This window comes from Salvelinus sp. IW2-2015, linkage group LG22 (assembly GCF_002910315.2).
Source record: "Salvelinus sp. IW2-2015 linkage group LG22, ASM291031v2, whole genome shotgun sequence".
Classification (NCBI taxonomy): domain Eukaryota; kingdom Metazoa; phylum Chordata; class Actinopteri; order Salmoniformes; family Salmonidae; genus Salvelinus; species Salvelinus sp. IW2-2015.
This window is the reverse complement of record NC_036862.1, coordinates 26057981-26074519: the sequence shown is the minus strand read 5'-3', so window position 1 is coordinate 26074519 and position 16539 is coordinate 26057981. Positions and strand designations below refer to the sequence as shown.

Sequence of the window (16539 nt, the reverse complement as noted above, 5' to 3'; positions counted from 1 at the left end):
TGTGTGGCTGGGGCGTAGCTACTGAACAGAAGTGTCTGTCTGTGACCTTGAGATCTTCCTACAGGAGAAGATGAGCTGAGCTAGGAGAGCAATATCACTCTAGGGAGAGACCAGCCATGCCTCACTCTGACACTTAGACTACACACGCTTAACTGTTTTCTTAAAGGCCCAGTGCAGTCAAAAGCTCTGTTTTCTGGTGTTTTATATATATTTCCACACTATGAGGTTGGAATAATACTGTAAAAATGTAAAGAATAATGATAATGCCCTTTTAGTGTAAGAGCTGTTTGAAAAGACTGCCTGAAATTTCAGCCTGTTTTGGTGGGATGGAGCTTTGGCCTTTCCAGGGTGAGTCCCATCTTCACTCAGCTGTCCCATCTTCACTCAGACCACTTCCAGACAGTCCTAGCTAAATTCTTGCTTGAGAATTTGCTCTTTGCTAAGAAGCAATTTTTGTTTCTTTTTGACGATTTTAATTAAGGTACTTAATTGCAGTTGAGTCACTAAACCTTGAGTCCAAGTCGAGTCACCAGTCCCCTGTGCTTGAGTCCGAGTCTAGTCACGAGTCCCTATGGCTGAGTCCCAGTGCTCGAATCCTGGTCCAAGTGATCAAGTCTGAGTCACTGGGTCTGAGTTTAACAAAAAATACTACATTAATATTGGTTTATGTGCACATAAAAAAAAAAATATTACTTTTGAAAGCCAAATTAATGATTCAGGGTTCTTTAGACATATTTGGTATTTTAGTTACTGTTGTTTTTCTGCTCGCTTGTATTGGTGGCTTTTCCTTCTGTTGCACAATGGTCATAATTGCCTGCAATATACTATAGCCTATGAAACAAATAGTCCTTCATACAGTCTCACACACATTTTATTTTAATATAATGTTCAATAGTTATGTCAAATCAGTAATGTTTTAAAGGGATGAATGGTCTCTTGACGGAATTGGCTGTTGCTCCTGTCAGATTGACCAGATTATTATTTGCTACTTTTTTTGTAATCGCCTGTCACGACTTCTACCGAAGATAACCCCTCTCCAGGTTCGGGCGGCGCTCGGCGCTCGGCGTCGCCGGTTTACTAGCCGCCACCGATCCCTTTTTCCTTTTCTGTTTTTTTTGTCTGTGTTCATTTTCACACCTGGTTTCAATTGCGTTTATTTCTGTGTGTATATAGGGCACCTGTTACCTGCCTTATTTCGTGCGGGATTAAGCTTGTGGGGGTTGTTGCGCTCGTTTATGGTTGATATTTCTTGTTCTCGTTATTACGCACGTGTAGTTTATTTTCGGAACTGAGTTTGTTCCTCCGTGTATTTGGCACGAGTTTCGGTTTTGTTTTACTGATCTCCTCTGTGAACTGTGGGACCTTTATATAGAGGGATCTGTGCCAATTTTGTATTGGTGGACTATGAATATATAATTATTATATTAAACACGCTTCTCAGTATCCCTGCTCTCCTGCGCCTGACTCCTACACCTCTCACCGAGACGCACCTTATCACATCGCCCACTAATATTTGTGTAGGTTGTTTTATTCCAGAGTGAAAACTAAAGGGAGACTGGTGAAAGTGGGAGGGTAGAGCGAGATGACAAATTCAAATACAAACTACTTTTCAATACTCATGGGGAAAGAGGAAGACAATAGCTATACTGTTGTTTTACTTTTAAACTCAATAGAATTGTTTTCAATTTCGTAAAGCAGTTTGTGTTTCTTAACCATGCAAAGCTAAATAGTAGGCTGGCGACTGGTGAATACGGGGAAGCAGGAGTCGCTTGCGCGATGTGTATGATTGGAGGTGGAGCCAGAGTGGAGCCTGCCTTCTTGTCTGCCCACACTCATCGCTTGCTCCCCTGCAGCTCACCAGCTGATGTAGGCTGCGTGTGCCAGTGTGGTGCGCCATTCCCATGGCTAGCTAGAGAACAGAACCCTCACTGCTCTGCGCAACCAGTGCTGCAAATATTCTGCTTATCTTAGTAGCCAATCCAGTCATGGTGCAAATACAAGTCACAGGAAGGTGAGTCCAAGTCACCAATGGTCGAGTAGAAGTCGAGTCACAATTCATGAAAATTGGGACTCAAGTTCGAGTCCTGGACTCGAGTACTACAACACTGCTTAATTGTTACTCAGAAATGATTTTATATTGAGATAAAAACAGCTGCATTGGACCTTTAACTGCTGTTATAGTGTTATAAGTTACATGCTGACTTCACCCTAAGAGGGTGGGCTGACAGATTAGAGGGAGTGTCAAAACATTGTCCCTGTGGTGGATCTCATGACTAGACTCATCCTAGAACTCACACACAAGACCAGCAGGGATATGACAGATCAGGTCTCAGGCAGAATGACAACATGAGGACAGCAGCCTCTGAAACAAATAAAGCGGACTGGGTCGATTCTGCCCGAGATTACTTCCATCTCTAACAGAAGCATCATTTGAAATGGAAATGCCTGGGTGGTCTGTGTCCTCCTGCACCTCTCTCTGTGCCAGGCTTACGTATGGTTGTGCGCTAACTGCTTTGGTTTAGCCTATATACTGTAGAGCTCATTTGTCACGAGAGGATGAGGGAAGGTAGAGGGAGGGAGGGAAGGAAGGAGAGTGGGAGGGAGATTGAGATGAGGAGGGAATGGGCGGGACCAAGGGAGAGAGAAACATCGGGATGTTTCCCCTATTTCTATTCTCTGCTATTAAGGTGTAATTAAACAGTGAAAGCATGTTGTGGATCCACCTCATGGCGAAGGGCAGACTGAAGGGGAGCATTTTGATTTAACCTAAGGGACAGATGAAAGCAACCAGCATCTGTTTAACGCTGCTCAATCCAGAGGCAACTCCATGCTTTTCCTCTGTCCTAAATCCACCAGCCAGTGGTAGGAAGCTATGGGTTCAGCTTAGTGACTTCTATCTGGAGACACAGGACTGCAGTTGAACATTGTCTGGGAGACATCCAGCTGTGTTGTAACCTGACTTAAAAGCTGAGGACCAGTTAGGAGCCTGCACTGGCAGGTACCAGTATGCGATTGTGTATTAATTTCTGTTTCTGGGTCCAGATGTGTGTATTAATAGTTAATGACTGCAGGCATGTTTCTATTTAGGGATTTGTGCTGCGCCGCGTGAGGTTGTCAGTATTAGTTGCTTGGCTAAAATGCGTTGGTAAAAAGAGTTGGGGGATAGAAAGAGCGTAAACGAAACATAAGTAAGACACTAAATTTACTCAGTTTAGTTTGCAGTGTTAAATGACTCCGCTCCATGTGACTGTTTCTCTGTCCAGACATCCTCTTGACATATTGTTAATCATCATTGATTCATGCTTGTTGTCTTATCATGCCAACCGTCCATCTTTCCATCTACATGACCGTAGTTAATGTTATTGTTTAATTCACTCATTGACTAATGATTATTCTTCCAGCCTGTTTTAATAGTTGACATCCTCCAAACAATATTGATTATTTTCTATTCTATTTCAAATGTTTGCTTTGTAATAAGGTATTTTGCATTGATTCGTTACTCTGTATAGCTACGTGTAGGAAGGAGCTGTGGTTTACCATGTTATTGAGCAGTGATGGGTAACTAGGTCATATTGTGTTGGGCAACTCTAGTGTATCTAGATTAGCCGTTCACTGTTCTAAATAACCAAAACCTCCCCTCCCCTGCAGGCCTTTGAAGTTATGCCTGTATTTGATATCATTGTATACCCCTTACTATTCCTGAGGCTTTGATCTCCTCTTGGTATAGGAGTTTATGAAGTTATATGGGACGGGGGGGGGGGGGGGGGGGGTGGTACATTTCCATAGCCTCTCAAACGCTGAAGGGGTTCTCAATTGCTTATATATTATTCATATACTGCATTCTTTTTTGGGTTGAAAAACATATGTCAAGGGCTCAGTGTCACGGTGTTGAAAATGCACATTCACACTTTCTTAAGAGTTCTTTCTTATTGTACATGAAGTCAGCAGCTCTCAAGACCAAAGGACCTCAACACATTTTTTAAAGGGGCCTCTTCTTTTTGATATATTATGTAGATAATACAATTAGATTTGAGATGTTTCTGGTCATGACAAACTAACCAATTTCTAACCATGATAGTGTTACCCAGTTGGCTCTACTGTCCATCACTGATAGAGTTTGGAGAGTGAGCTAAGTGACCGAACATGAATTTGGTGTGTGTTTTACTTTCACACTAGTTCAGAAACAGAAAGAGGTTGCTGTATTAAACTCCTGCATTATTTAGAGTGTGGTGTCCCTCACTATTTTAATCTCTCTGTACCCATTCCCCTGCAGCTGTCCTTTGCAGAGGAGCAGACTGAGGGGAAGAAGGCTGGTCTGGACTCCAAGGAGCCACTCTTCGTGGTTCAGATCTGCTGCCAGGTATAATGGAGCTTGAGGGCTAGGCCCTAGTTTCTGACCCATAGAACATTTTATCTGAAGAATGATACTCATATCTAAGGGGGTAGGATAATCCAGTGTTTCTCAACCCTCTCGGGACCCCCAGACGTTTCACAATTTAGTTGTAGCCATGAACTAGCACACCTGATTCAAGTAGTCAAGGGCTTGATTTTTTTAATTTCTTTTTTAATTTTATTTTACCGTTATTTTACCAGGTAAGTTGACTGAGAACACGTTCTCATTTGCAGCAACGACCTGGGGAATAGTTACAGGGGAGAGGAGGGGGATGAATGAGCCAATTATAAACTGATGATGATGATTAGTTGAACAAGGTTTGCTAGCTCTGGACTAGATCAAATACATGGAATGGCTACAGGTCCAGGAGGAGAGGTTTGAGACAGGCTGGGATAATCCATTTTGTGCCTTTGTACAGTAGCTTTATCCGAGATTCCTTCACTTTTTTTATCAGTCTGGTCTCATTTCAGGCTCACTGTCTCTGTTTGTGTCTCAGAGTCTGAGCTGGCTGGTGAAGCGCTCCTATGAAGACTTCCGTGTGCTGGACAAACACCTCCACCTTTGTATCTATGACAGACGCTTTTCTAAACTCACTGAGCTGCCCCGCATTGACTCTCTGAAGGACACAGTAGAGGTAGAGGTCAGTCAACAGGACTAAATCTTACTACTGGCAATATTATACTATCTGCTGTGAATGAGACCGGTTGTATCCCAAAATGACACCCCATTCCCTAAATAGTGTACTACTTTTGAACAGTGCACAGGAAACTGGTCAAAACTAGTGGACTAATTAGGGAATAGAGTGCCATTAGGGACACTTCCACAGTCATAGTTACATTACATCAGATATCTCCCCTGGCTTTGCGTTCAACCTAACTCATTCCCGCTGGCTCTATTCTCCTCAGGAAATAACCAAGATGTTGGCGGCCTACCTGTCCCGTCTCTCAGCCATCGCTGACAACAAGATCAACTGTGGTCCAGTGCTGACATGGATGGAGGTGAGCTACTCATGTTTCTCTTTATTCAATTAGACTTCATGCAGAATTCAATTTTCCATAGATCGTAATAGATCCATTTGATGTCTTTGCTAAACTCCGTTATGTCGTTTTTTTAGTATTTTGTATTCCATCAGCCTGTGTTTTTGTCTCTCAGATTGATAACAAGGGCAACCACATGCTGGTAGCTGAGGAGTCCTCCATCAATGTTCCTGCCATCGCCGCGGCCCACGTCATCAAACGCTACATTGCCCAGGCCACAGACGAGCTGACCTTTGAGGTGACCCGTCTGGGCATCTTGTGATAGGACAGGAAAGGGCAGGGGTTTAGGGAACAGTGGGAAAATATGGGGATACATTCACTAGGATATTTGTACACATTCTGCCGTGGTTGTTGATGTTTTTAAACCCACTCAAACTACTATACTCTCTGTTGTCTTTTCTGTGTCGTCCCTGTTCTAGGTAGGGGACATTGTGTCAGTTATTGACATGCCTCCTAAAGAGGACACTGGCTGGTGGAGAGGGAAGCATGGTTTTCAGGTAAAACCCCTCAAATAAGTCTGACTTAAACAGCTTTGTCTGTCCCTTCATACTAGTGACTCATTTTCTGCATCCCACACCCTACTGTACATGGAGGTTACTATCACTTACTCTTCCTTAGATCGTATCTGGTGCATAAACAGCGCAGGAGAGTTACTTTTCCTCCTTATGTTTCTCTCTGTGCAGGTTGGCTTCTTCCCCTGTGACTGTGTGGAGCTGATCAGTGACAGGGTTCCCCCCTGTGTGTCCCGCTCTGTGCCAAAACCAGGTACTGTGGCCTCAATCTACACACAATACCCCATAATGACAAAGTGAAAACATATATTTTTTTTTTATGTATACATTTTTTTAATGATACCTTACTTCCATAAGTATTCAGACCTTTTGCTATGAGACTCAGGTGCATCCTGTTTCCATTGATCATCCTTGATGTTTCAACAACTTGATTTGAGTCCACCTGTGGTAAATTCAATTGATTGGACATGATTTGGAAAGGCACACACCTGTCTATATAAGGTCCCACAGTTGACAGTGCTTGTCAGAGCAGAAACCAAGCCATGAGGTCGAAGGAATTGTCCGTAGAGCTCCGAGACAGGATTGTGTCAAGGCACAGATCTGGGGAAGGGTAACAAAAAATGTCTGCAGCATTCAAGGTCCCGAGAACAAAGTGACCTCCATAATTATTAAATGGAAGAAGTTTGGAACCACCAAGACTCTTCCTAGAGCTGGCCGCCCGGCCATACTGAGCAATCGGGGGAGAAGGGCCTTGGTCAGGGAGGTGACCAAGAACCCGATGGTCACTCTGACAGAGCTCCAGAGTTCCTCTGTGGAGATGGTTGTCCTTCTGGAAGGTTCTCCCATCTCTGCAGCACTCTACCAATCAGACCTTTATGGTAGAGTGGCCATACGGAAGCCACTCCTCAGTAAAAGGAGTGACAGCCAGCTTGGAGTTTGCCAAAAGGCACCTAAAGACTCTGACCATGAGAAACAAGATTCTCTGGTCTGATGAAACCAAGATTGAACTCTTTGGCCTGAATGCCAAGCGTCATGTCTGGAGGAAACCTGGCACCATCCCTACCATGAAGCATGGTGGTGGCAGCATCATGCTGTGAGGATGTTTTTCAGCGGCAGAGACTTGGAGACTTATCAGGATCAAGGGAAAGATGAACGGAGTAAAGTTCAGAGAGATCCTTGATGAAAACCTGCTCCAGAGCTCTCAAGAACTCAAAACTGGGGCGAAGGTTCACCTTCCAGCAGGACAACGACCCTAAGCACACAGCTAAGACAACGCAGGAGTCTCTGAATGTCCTTGAGGGGCCCAGCCAGAGCCCGGACTTGAACCCGATCGAAAATCTCTGGAGAGACCTGAAAATGGCTGTGCAGCGACGCTCCCCATCCAACCTGACAGAGCTTGAGAGTATCTGCAGAGAATAATGGGAGAAACTCCCCAAATACAGGTGTGCCAAGCTTGTAGTGTTATACCCAAGAAGACTCGAGGCTGTAATCGCTGCCAAAGGTGTTTCAACAAAGTACTGAGTACTGAGTAAGGGTCTGAATACTTACAGTACCAGTCAAAAATTTGGACACACCTACTCATTCAAGGGTTTTTCTTTATTTGTACTATTTTCTACATTGTAGAATAATAGTAAAGACATCAAAACTATGAAATAACACATGGAATCATGTAGTGGAATACTTTCCGAATGCACTGTGTGTGTGTAAGTGTTATATGGGTTGACTCTGAAGAGAGGACCACTTTGGGCTTAAGTGTTTTTATTCATACTTTCAAGTGTTATCCACTGGGATTCAAATGAACAGTTACTGTTTTATTTACAACCCAAAAACTAAATTAAATTAATTCAGTTTGTGTCCATCAGTTTGTAAGAAGCACGGAAAGCTGGTGACGTTCCTGAGGAGCTTCATGAAGTCCCGTCCACCCCCCCAGAAGCTGAGGCAGCGTGGGATCCTCAGGGAGAGGGTGTTTGGCTGTGACCTGGGGGAGCACCTCCTCAACTCAGGACATGATGGTCAGTCTCCCATTAACCTTATCTCTCTATAGTTAGCACTGTATAGACAATGGTAGTCTTCTCAGTCTTTGTCGTTAAAATCTTTTGGATGTTACTGTGTTGATGGCCCTTTCTCCAGTCCCCCAGGTGATCAAATGCTGTACTGAGTTTATTGAGAGACATGGTGTCGTGGATGGGATGTACAGACTCTCCGGGATCTCCTCCAACATCCAGAAACTGAGGTAAATCCTTGCTTCACTTAGCATTAACTAATGTACAACATCTTTGAAAAAAATTGAGATTCAATCATCATGTCAGTACTGCTTACAGACTTTTAGCGTGTTGACTGTACGTGATGGTCTGATGTTGAGCGTTAACCAGTGTCTCTGTTTCCACAGACATGAGTTTGACTCGGAGCAGATACCAGACCTCAGTAGAGATGTCTTCAAGCAGGATATCCACTCCGTAGGGTCTCTGTGTAAACTGTACTTCAGAGAGCTGCCCAACCCTCTGCTCACCTACCAGCTCTATGAGAGATTCTCAGTAAGTAGCAGAATACTGGTACTTAGGGGAGAGATGGGGGGCTGATTGGGAAAAGAATAGTGGAGGAGATATTCTTAATAATATAGTCATCTTGTAATAAACCAAGGGACATACTGTACTAATACATAAGGGGTAGAATTCTTAATCAGAAAAAATCCTTGTAGCACAGTGGGGTGTATTGAAGATAACCGTAAACGGGGGAAACAACAGTAAAGGACAGAAAGCTCCTGCTGGCCTAGTTCTGAGGTTCTCTCTGTGTGGACCTCTGGTGTTCCCTCCCTCCACAGGAGGCTGTGTCTGCAGCTACTGATGAGGAGAGGCTGGTGAAGATCCACAACGTCATCCAGCAGCTTCCTCCTCCTCACTACAGGTCAGTTGGAGATGAACTCACAGCACACCCAAATGGCTTCTGCAATACTGCTTCTTCTGTATTCACTACAGCGGTATATAAAGTCGCCACTGAACTGCCGGTGCTAAAGCGCCATCTGTTGGCTAACAGAGAGCATTGAACAGTCAACGTCTTGGTATTGTAAGCTGACAGTAAAGAAGGGTGTATTCCACATGTCTGTGTTCTACCTGATCTGTAATACTCTCTGGTCTGTGCTGTAGGACTCTGGAATTCCTCATGAGACATTTGTCCCAACTAGCCACCTTCAGCCCTATTACCAACATGCACACCAAGAACCTGGCCATCGTCTGGGCTCCCAACCTGCTTAGGTATATTGTAACATTCCAACAACCAACACTGTCATTAGTATTTACTGCGAATATACACTGTTTTGTAACTGGTTATGACTGGCCATGAAGTTGAATAGGATATAACTGTGTTTCAGATCCAAGCAGATTGAGTCGGCCTGTTTTAGTGGAACAGCAGCCTTCATGGAGGTGCGTATCCAGTCAGTGGTGGTGGAGTTCATTCTGAACAACACAGAGGCACTCTTCAGCCCCAAACTCAACGCCCTCATCCGGGAGAGCACAGGTACAGCATTACTCTGGCTTAGGCAATCATTATAGGGAAGTTGTGAGGACATTATGGCAAGTTCAAAAACATTGCTCCCTCTGCTCCCAGGTACCAGTACCCTATCCAGGCCCAAGTCTCTGCTGGTGTGCTCTCCCTCCACTAAGCTCCTGTCTCTGGAGGAAGCCCAGGCCCGTACCCAGGCCCAGCTGGGCTCCCCTGTTACTACTCCAATTCTGTCCCACAGCGAGTACATCGAGGTGGGGGAGGGACCCGGGGCACTGATGGGCAAGTTCCACACAGTCATTGAGCTCCCCACTGAGAGGTAGGTTGTTGTTGGTGCTTCTAGAAACTAGTAGCCTACAGTACGTTGTAGTTGTATAAACCATGTACAGTACCAGTCAAAAGTTTGGACACCTACTCATTCCAGGGTTATCTTAATTTTTTATATTTTCTGTATTGTAGAATAATAGTGAAGACATCAACTATGAAATAACACATATGGAATCATGTAATAACCAAAAAAGTGTTAACCAAATAACCAATAACCAAACAAATCTAAATATATTTTATATTTGAGATTCTTCAAAGTAGCCACCATTTGCCTTGATGACAGCTTTGCAACTCTTGGCATTCTCTCAACCAGCTTCATGAAGTAGTCACCTGGAATGCATTTCCATTAACAGGTGGGCCTTGTTAAAAGTTCTTGTGGATTTTCTTTCCTTCTTAATGCGTTTGAGCCAGTCAGTTGTGTTGTGACAAGGTAGGGGTGGTATACAGAAGATAGCCCTATTTGGTAAAAGACCAAGTCCATATTATGGCAAGAACAGCTCAAATCAGCAAAGGGAAATTACAGTCCATCATTACTTAATAAAGATGTGAATGTCAGTCAATCTGGAACATTTCAAGAACTTTGAAAGTTTCTTCAAGTTCAGTCCAAAAACCAAGTGCTATGATGAAACTGGCCGCCACAGAAAAGGAAGACCCAGAGTTACATCTGCTGCAGAGGATAAGTTCATTATAGTTACCAGCCTCAGAAATTGCAGCCCAAGTAACAGATACATCAGAGTTCAAGTAACAGATACATCTCAACATGAACTGTTCAGAGGAGACTGCGTGAATCAGGCCTTCATGGTCGAATTGCTGCAAAGAAACCACTACTAAAGGACACCAGTAAGAAGAAGAGACTTGCTTGGGCCAAGAAACACGAGTAACGGACATTAGACCGATGGAGTCCAAATTTCAGATTTTTGGTTCTAACCGCTGTGGCTTTGTGAGATGCAGAGTAGCTGAACAGATGATCTCCATGTGTGGTTCCCACCGTGAAGCATGGAGGTGTGATGGTGTGTGGGTGCTTTGCTGGTGACACTGTCAGTGATTTATTTAGAATTCAAGGCACACTTTACCAGCATGGCTACCACAGCATTCTGCAGCCATACACCATCCCATTTGGTTTGTGCTTAGTGGGACTATCATTTGTTTTTCAACAGGCCAATGACCAAAAACACACTTCCAGGCTGTGTAAGGGCTATTTGACCAAGGAGACTGATTGAATGCTGCATCAGATTATCTGGCTTCCACAATCACCTGACCTCAACCCAGTTGAGATGAGTTGGACCGCAGAGTGAAGGAAAAGCAGCCAACAAGTGCTCAGTATATGTGGGAACTCCTTCAAGACTGTTAGAAAAGCATTCCAGGTGAAGCTGGTTGAGAGAATGCCAAGAGTGCAAAGCTGTCATCAAGGCAAAGGCTGGCTACTTTGAAGAATCTCAAATATAACATATTAAGATTTGTTTAACACTTTTTTTGGTTACTACATGATTCCATATGTGTTATTTCGTAGTTTTGATGTAGAAAATAGTTTAAAAAAATAAAGAATACCCTGGAATGAGTAGGGGTGTCCAAACATTTGACTGGTACTGTATGTCTCTGATCACCCTGTACATTCCGCTTTAGTCATGGGGCATGTTGTGTTATAGTAAGAGGGCTCCTGGGAAGGTGAAGAAGTCCCCAGTGGGAAGCTGGCGTTCATTCTTCCACCTGGGCAAGTCGTCCTCCATGACTTCCAAACGCAAGCTGAAGCGTCACCCCAGCGAACCCAATGAGATCAAGAGCATCGCGCTGCCAGGTCAGGCCTCAACCAGCACTACACTGTCACCATCCAGGACTGTACACAACCATAAGGACCTTCTTCACAGCCATGTTATAAAATACTTCCCAGTCATGTCTCTGTGGTTAAATGTATGGGTGTTTTTTCCACTTGGGTGATGTGATGAAGTCATGTTTTTTTTTTAAGAAGTCTATTTTCAACTTCAGTTTGTACTTCCATATTATTCAGGTGGAAGAGGTGATAGTGGAACACTGCGCTCCACCAAAAGTGAAGAATCTCTCACCTCTTTGCACAATGTGGAAGGTAAATATGCCCCCAGTCACACTTTCAATCCTGTCAGTACCTGTGTTTCATAATACTTGATAAACAAATTTAGAGTAATCATTTGTTTGTTACCTTTATTTTTATGTTGTCTGTTGAAGTCTGCCTCTGAACAGTAATGCATACTATTTGTCTATCTGTTCTAGGGGAGCCCCAGATGTACCGCCCCCCTAGACCACGCTCTACCAGCGATGCCCTCTCCACCGCATTCAGGGATGACCTGTGTGATGCCAGGGACAAAGGCGACCGCTACCACAAACAGGCCAAGGAGGGCCATAATGGTGCTGATGCTCCAGTCTATGACCCAGCTGGTGTGTCCTCTGCACATCAGGAGGATGACCTTGACCTCTGTCTTCCAGCCCCTGGCATGGCCTTTCTGGACTTTGACCCCATGTCCTTCCAGTGCAGCCCACTGAGCCCACCAACAGCTAAATCCGCTCCTCAACGCAAAGCAAGCGTCAACTGGAGGAAGAATGTCGGGGGTTCCAGTGAATCAGAGCCCATCTCTTCATCCCTCAAAGTCCTCAGTAACTCCCAGTCCCCTGACATCAGCCCAGTCCATAGGAAAAGAGGGGAGAAAAAGAAAGTGGCTCAGGTCGTCTCCCCCAAACTCAGACGGAAGTCCTCTACGTCCCCCACTGTGGTTGAAACAGATGTGCACACTGTGTGTGTCTCTGCCCCACGCTGTGTCTCAGACACCCAGGGTGGTGAGTCCTCCTCCCCTCCACCTCTGGATCTGTGTGAGGCCCAACTAGTGAGTGGGGAGGGGAGTGAGGCCAGGGCACCCTGCCGGCCCCCCAGCCCTCCAAGCTTCACATCAACGTTCACAGACAGCCTGGCTTCACAAAACCCTCAGGATCCAGGTCAGTGGCACATTTAAAAACAAATTAAATTTTTGTTCATTTTATTTGTAAAGCCTTTTTAAATCTACAGTTTATCATTAATGTGCAACAGTGTTTAACATGGGCATGTACAGTTCTTATTGTGCTCCCTTGTTAGCTGAAGTTCTTATGGTATTATTCTATGTGTTGTCCCCTCATGTCTGATCACAGCGTTGTTTGTCCTGTCATACTGTAGCAGCATTGTTTGTCTTATGCCTCCCCAGGAACAGATAGGCTTGTGAATTCAGTGTCTGTCCTCCCTCCTCACCCTCCGTTGACGATGGCTGCCCGCAGGCTGGCCCTGGCCCTGGCTGAGTCGGCCCAGAAGGCCACTCTGACCTCCCAGAGGAGGAGCACCCAGCCCCCCTATCCTCTCCAGAGACAGGACACCCACCATCCCCTGGACAGACCCCCACGGCCCTCTGTTCTCCACCTCCAACCCTGCTCTCAGGATTACGGCGACCTCAAGGTCTCTTCTCCATCCCCCCTCTTACCCTTGGCTGGTACATCAGTTGAGAGTCCTTGTGGCCGTTTCCCTAGCCATGTGAGAAAACAGGCTCCTGAGGGACAAGTGGCTATGAGTAACTTCACTCCCACTGTCAGTCCCTTAGAAGCTGGAGCTCTACTGCAGGGCAGCACAGAGGTGAGGGACCAAAGAGAAGGGAGAGACAGGCCCCTGGGAGCTGTGAGATCTGTTCACCCTCAGATGGTTTCCTCCTTGTATCTCAGTGGTAGGGTCTCCCCTCCCTTTCAATCAGTCTGCTCCATTCAGAGCCAGTTAGCCGCCGCTGTCCTCGCTAACACTGACTCTGTCAATGCCTATAACTATCGGACTGTTCTGGCTGAGGCGTCCATGCCAGGGTCTGTGGAGGAGATCCCTTCATGTCCTCCTCTGCCGTCCTTAGTCCATCAGTACAGCTCTGATGAAGAGAGAGCTATGAGGGAGGCTGAAGATGTGTACAGACATCATCGGGTCAATCCAGCAGGACCTCACCATCTTCGGCCTGGCTGTCTCCCTCCCCACCTGGCAGGGCCCAAGAGCATGTACAAACCCACGTCTGACAGCTGCTACAGCACTTTAGGCCTCCGGCACCACCCATCTTCCTCCCCCCAGTACAGAGGTCAACCGCAACCCAGGGAGGAGCACAGCTCCAGCGGCCACCACAGATCCAGGGGACAATGGCAGAGGACTGAGGAGAGAGCCCTGAGGTACCCAGTCATCCGCAGGGCACGCTCCTTCCATGTCCAGCAACCTAGTTGTGTTCAACTGGCAGAAACTGAAGTCCTACCCCCAGACATCCTGTTCTATGTCCAACGTCCAGTTGTCCAGGAAAAGGAGTGCCAGAGGCTAGTCCAGTCAGGTGTCCAACCCCTGCAGCCGTACTTTGAGAACGGACGCGTTCAGTACCGCTACAGCTCCCATTCAGAAGCAGCGCCTCTAGAGGAGTCTTACTACTACGTGGACCCTTACAGGACGAGCCGTATCCGACACAGTCAGTCATACACCATGCGCTCTACTAGGGATAGTGGACATCCTGGCTACCACTATCGCCCTTCAAACAACATCCCACCTGCAAAAAGAGAACTCTTCTTGGAGAGTAGGGATCTAGAGCGAGTCATTTACGAGTCCTGGGACCACCCAGAGGGTTGTGACAGACTAGGCTATCATCCAATCAGGCAAGAGAATAGAGCCAGGCAGAGGACCCAGGGCCCTATCATGTCTCCTTATGAGAACCTGGATCCTCCTGTCCCACAGAGTGACATCAGGGGCAGAGATATCAGTCACACCAGAAGCAGGTCAGACCCAGGTAATGCCTGCCTGCTGGCCATCGACAGAGTGGACAGCCAACGTGAAGTACCTGCCATGTCCCCAATCTCCCCTGGCCAGCAGCTTTCAGACCCTAGTGATTACATCAGGCACCAGAGGGGTCATTGGTCAGGTGAGGAACCAGTCCCTCCCAGGAGAGAGAGTGTCTCCAGGAGAACCCAGTCTAAGCAGGGCACCTCCCAACGACATCAACCACAGCATTGCAACGTCCCCATACTCCTAGATGTTAAGAACATGGAGCAGGGTGAGGGTGGTCCTAGTAGAGGTTGTGACCAGGACAAAGTAATGATGGGCAACGCTGCTAATAGCTACTCTGCCCGATTAAAACCAAGCATCCCCAGGAGACAACGATCACAAAGCATCAAAGAGCCTCGTTACTACCACCATGTCAAATCACCTGTGGAACCAGATCACCCTGGGTCCTTTTCCACCCAGCCCCACAGGAGAACTCAGAGCACCAAGGCCATGCCCTCTCACTATGATAACCTGGAGGGGTACTACCCAGCTCCCAAGCCCAAACCCTCAGGGTCTAGTAAGGCCATGCCAGGGCCGTTCCCTGGCCACGGTTGCATGACCCCACACAGCCACAGACTGCTGTCCCAGGCCCTAGGGGGCCACGGGGCCTTCCTGCAGTCAGGCCTCAGGCCGGAAGCTGGAGTCTACGCTGAGTGATTCAGTCCTCTAATCACACCAGAAGCTGAGGCCAGTTTGGCATACATTGCCAACTCAACAGATTAATGTTGATGTTTATAAAAATGGAAAAAATGATACAAACCTTCATAAACTGATTTTAAGAAAATGTAGAATTGACACAAATGGGTGGGTCATACTGTTGGTAACGTGTAGATAGCAAAGAAAGAGGTACATTATATTCTCATTAACTACAATGGGACTGGTAACAGTGAGATTTTGAAAGCTTGTTTTGTGCAATGGTTTATGAAGGTTTTGTATAATTTTTATGCCCAAAGGTTAATTATAATTTCATGTCCATGAGATAATATTGTTCAAAAAACAGAAAATACCATTTTAAATATCTGCCAAATATTGTTAATCTTATGAGCAATAATATTCTAAGATATAATGTCTTATTTGGCCTACTGCCAATGTGATATTGTTTGCCTAGTTTACTTAGATAATTTACACCCTAACTGAAGAAACATGCACTTTTTAAGAATTATAGTAAATGAGAACCATGCATAGAGCTCCTTGACTTTTATGTTTTGCAATTCCACTGATTCTCCACTGAAGGTGTTTAGTAACATTAGCACTTTTGGTGTTATTTAGTTCATACAATAGTGGAAGACACAGAGGACCTTTCTTCAACGGCACTGCTCTCACCTTAACAAAACACTCAGCCATGGAAAGATTAAGGAGCAAGGAGGACTGTGACCACAGTTAGGGTCCATCTGTCATCTTACCAGAATAAATAACTTTCAAATGTGTACATGTGCTGCAAATGTGAAAGTGTATGTCAATGCACTTCTCACATTAACAGGAAGCTGTGATGTTTCATGACATTGTGGTGTATTATGAGAGGACATTAGTTCTCTCTTCGTAGGGATATTTTAATGGTATGCCATGTTTTAACTGTTGCTTTGTTCTTTTGTATTCATTAAATATGTTATTTCAAACACAACCCTCTGTAAATGAGGAGATATTGCTAAGACATTTTAATGTTGTTTTTTCATTAGAATATAAATAAAAAATAAATAATATCTATAGCATACTATGAAAAATGGTCAGACTTTATTTGATTTTTTAAAAACCATTTTGTTCATGGGAATGCACATTTAATTAAGTTATTGGTTGGAGGAAAAATACATACTCTCTGGGAATTTGCTACCTTGCAGATTCAGAGAAGTTTAAGCATTAGACAGCAGAGGGCACTGCAGTATTGCAGAGAAAGTGGTTCCCTAATAATGTTTCTCTGAATCTCTAGTGGAGATAGGACAAGTTTTTACATTT

At 45.2% G+C, this 16539-nt stretch overlaps 1 protein-coding gene across 3 annotated transcripts in view; it reads left to right on the top strand.

Annotated features, from left to right (window-relative positions):
* Positions 1 to 16298, top strand: part of LOC111982847 (rho GTPase-activating protein 32) — a 28802-nt gene extending 12504 nt beyond the window's left edge. For 2 of the 3 annotated variants that reach the window (XM_024014478.3, XM_070434159.1), the window contains 17 exons: positions 4274 to 4360; positions 4890 to 5033; positions 5299 to 5391; positions 5546 to 5668; positions 5850 to 5927; positions 6114 to 6195; positions 7805 to 7954; positions 8073 to 8175; positions 8332 to 8476; positions 8764 to 8846; positions 9086 to 9193; positions 9310 to 9455; positions 9546 to 9759; positions 11414 to 11562; positions 11773 to 11847; positions 12012 to 12728; positions 12971 to 16298. In XM_024014478.3, the coding sequence (XP_023870246.1) occupies positions 4274 to 4360; positions 4890 to 5033; positions 5299 to 5391; positions 5546 to 5668; positions 5850 to 5927; positions 6114 to 6195; positions 7805 to 7954; positions 8073 to 8175; positions 8332 to 8476; positions 8764 to 8846; positions 9086 to 9193; positions 9310 to 9455; positions 9546 to 9759; positions 11414 to 11562; positions 11773 to 11847; positions 12012 to 12728; positions 12971 to 15246 (4773 nt within the window). In that variant the 3' untranslated portion in view covers positions 15247 to 16298. The remainder of the gene's footprint in view (positions 1 to 4273; positions 4361 to 4889; positions 5034 to 5298; positions 5392 to 5545; positions 5669 to 5849; positions 5928 to 6113; positions 6196 to 7804; positions 7955 to 8072; positions 8176 to 8331; positions 8477 to 8763; positions 8847 to 9085; positions 9194 to 9309; positions 9456 to 9545; positions 9760 to 11413; positions 11563 to 11772; positions 11848 to 12011; positions 12729 to 12970) is intronic. The other variant, XM_070434160.1, reaches the window with a different exon arrangement.
* The last annotated feature ends 241 nt before the right edge of the window (positions 16299 to 16539 follow it).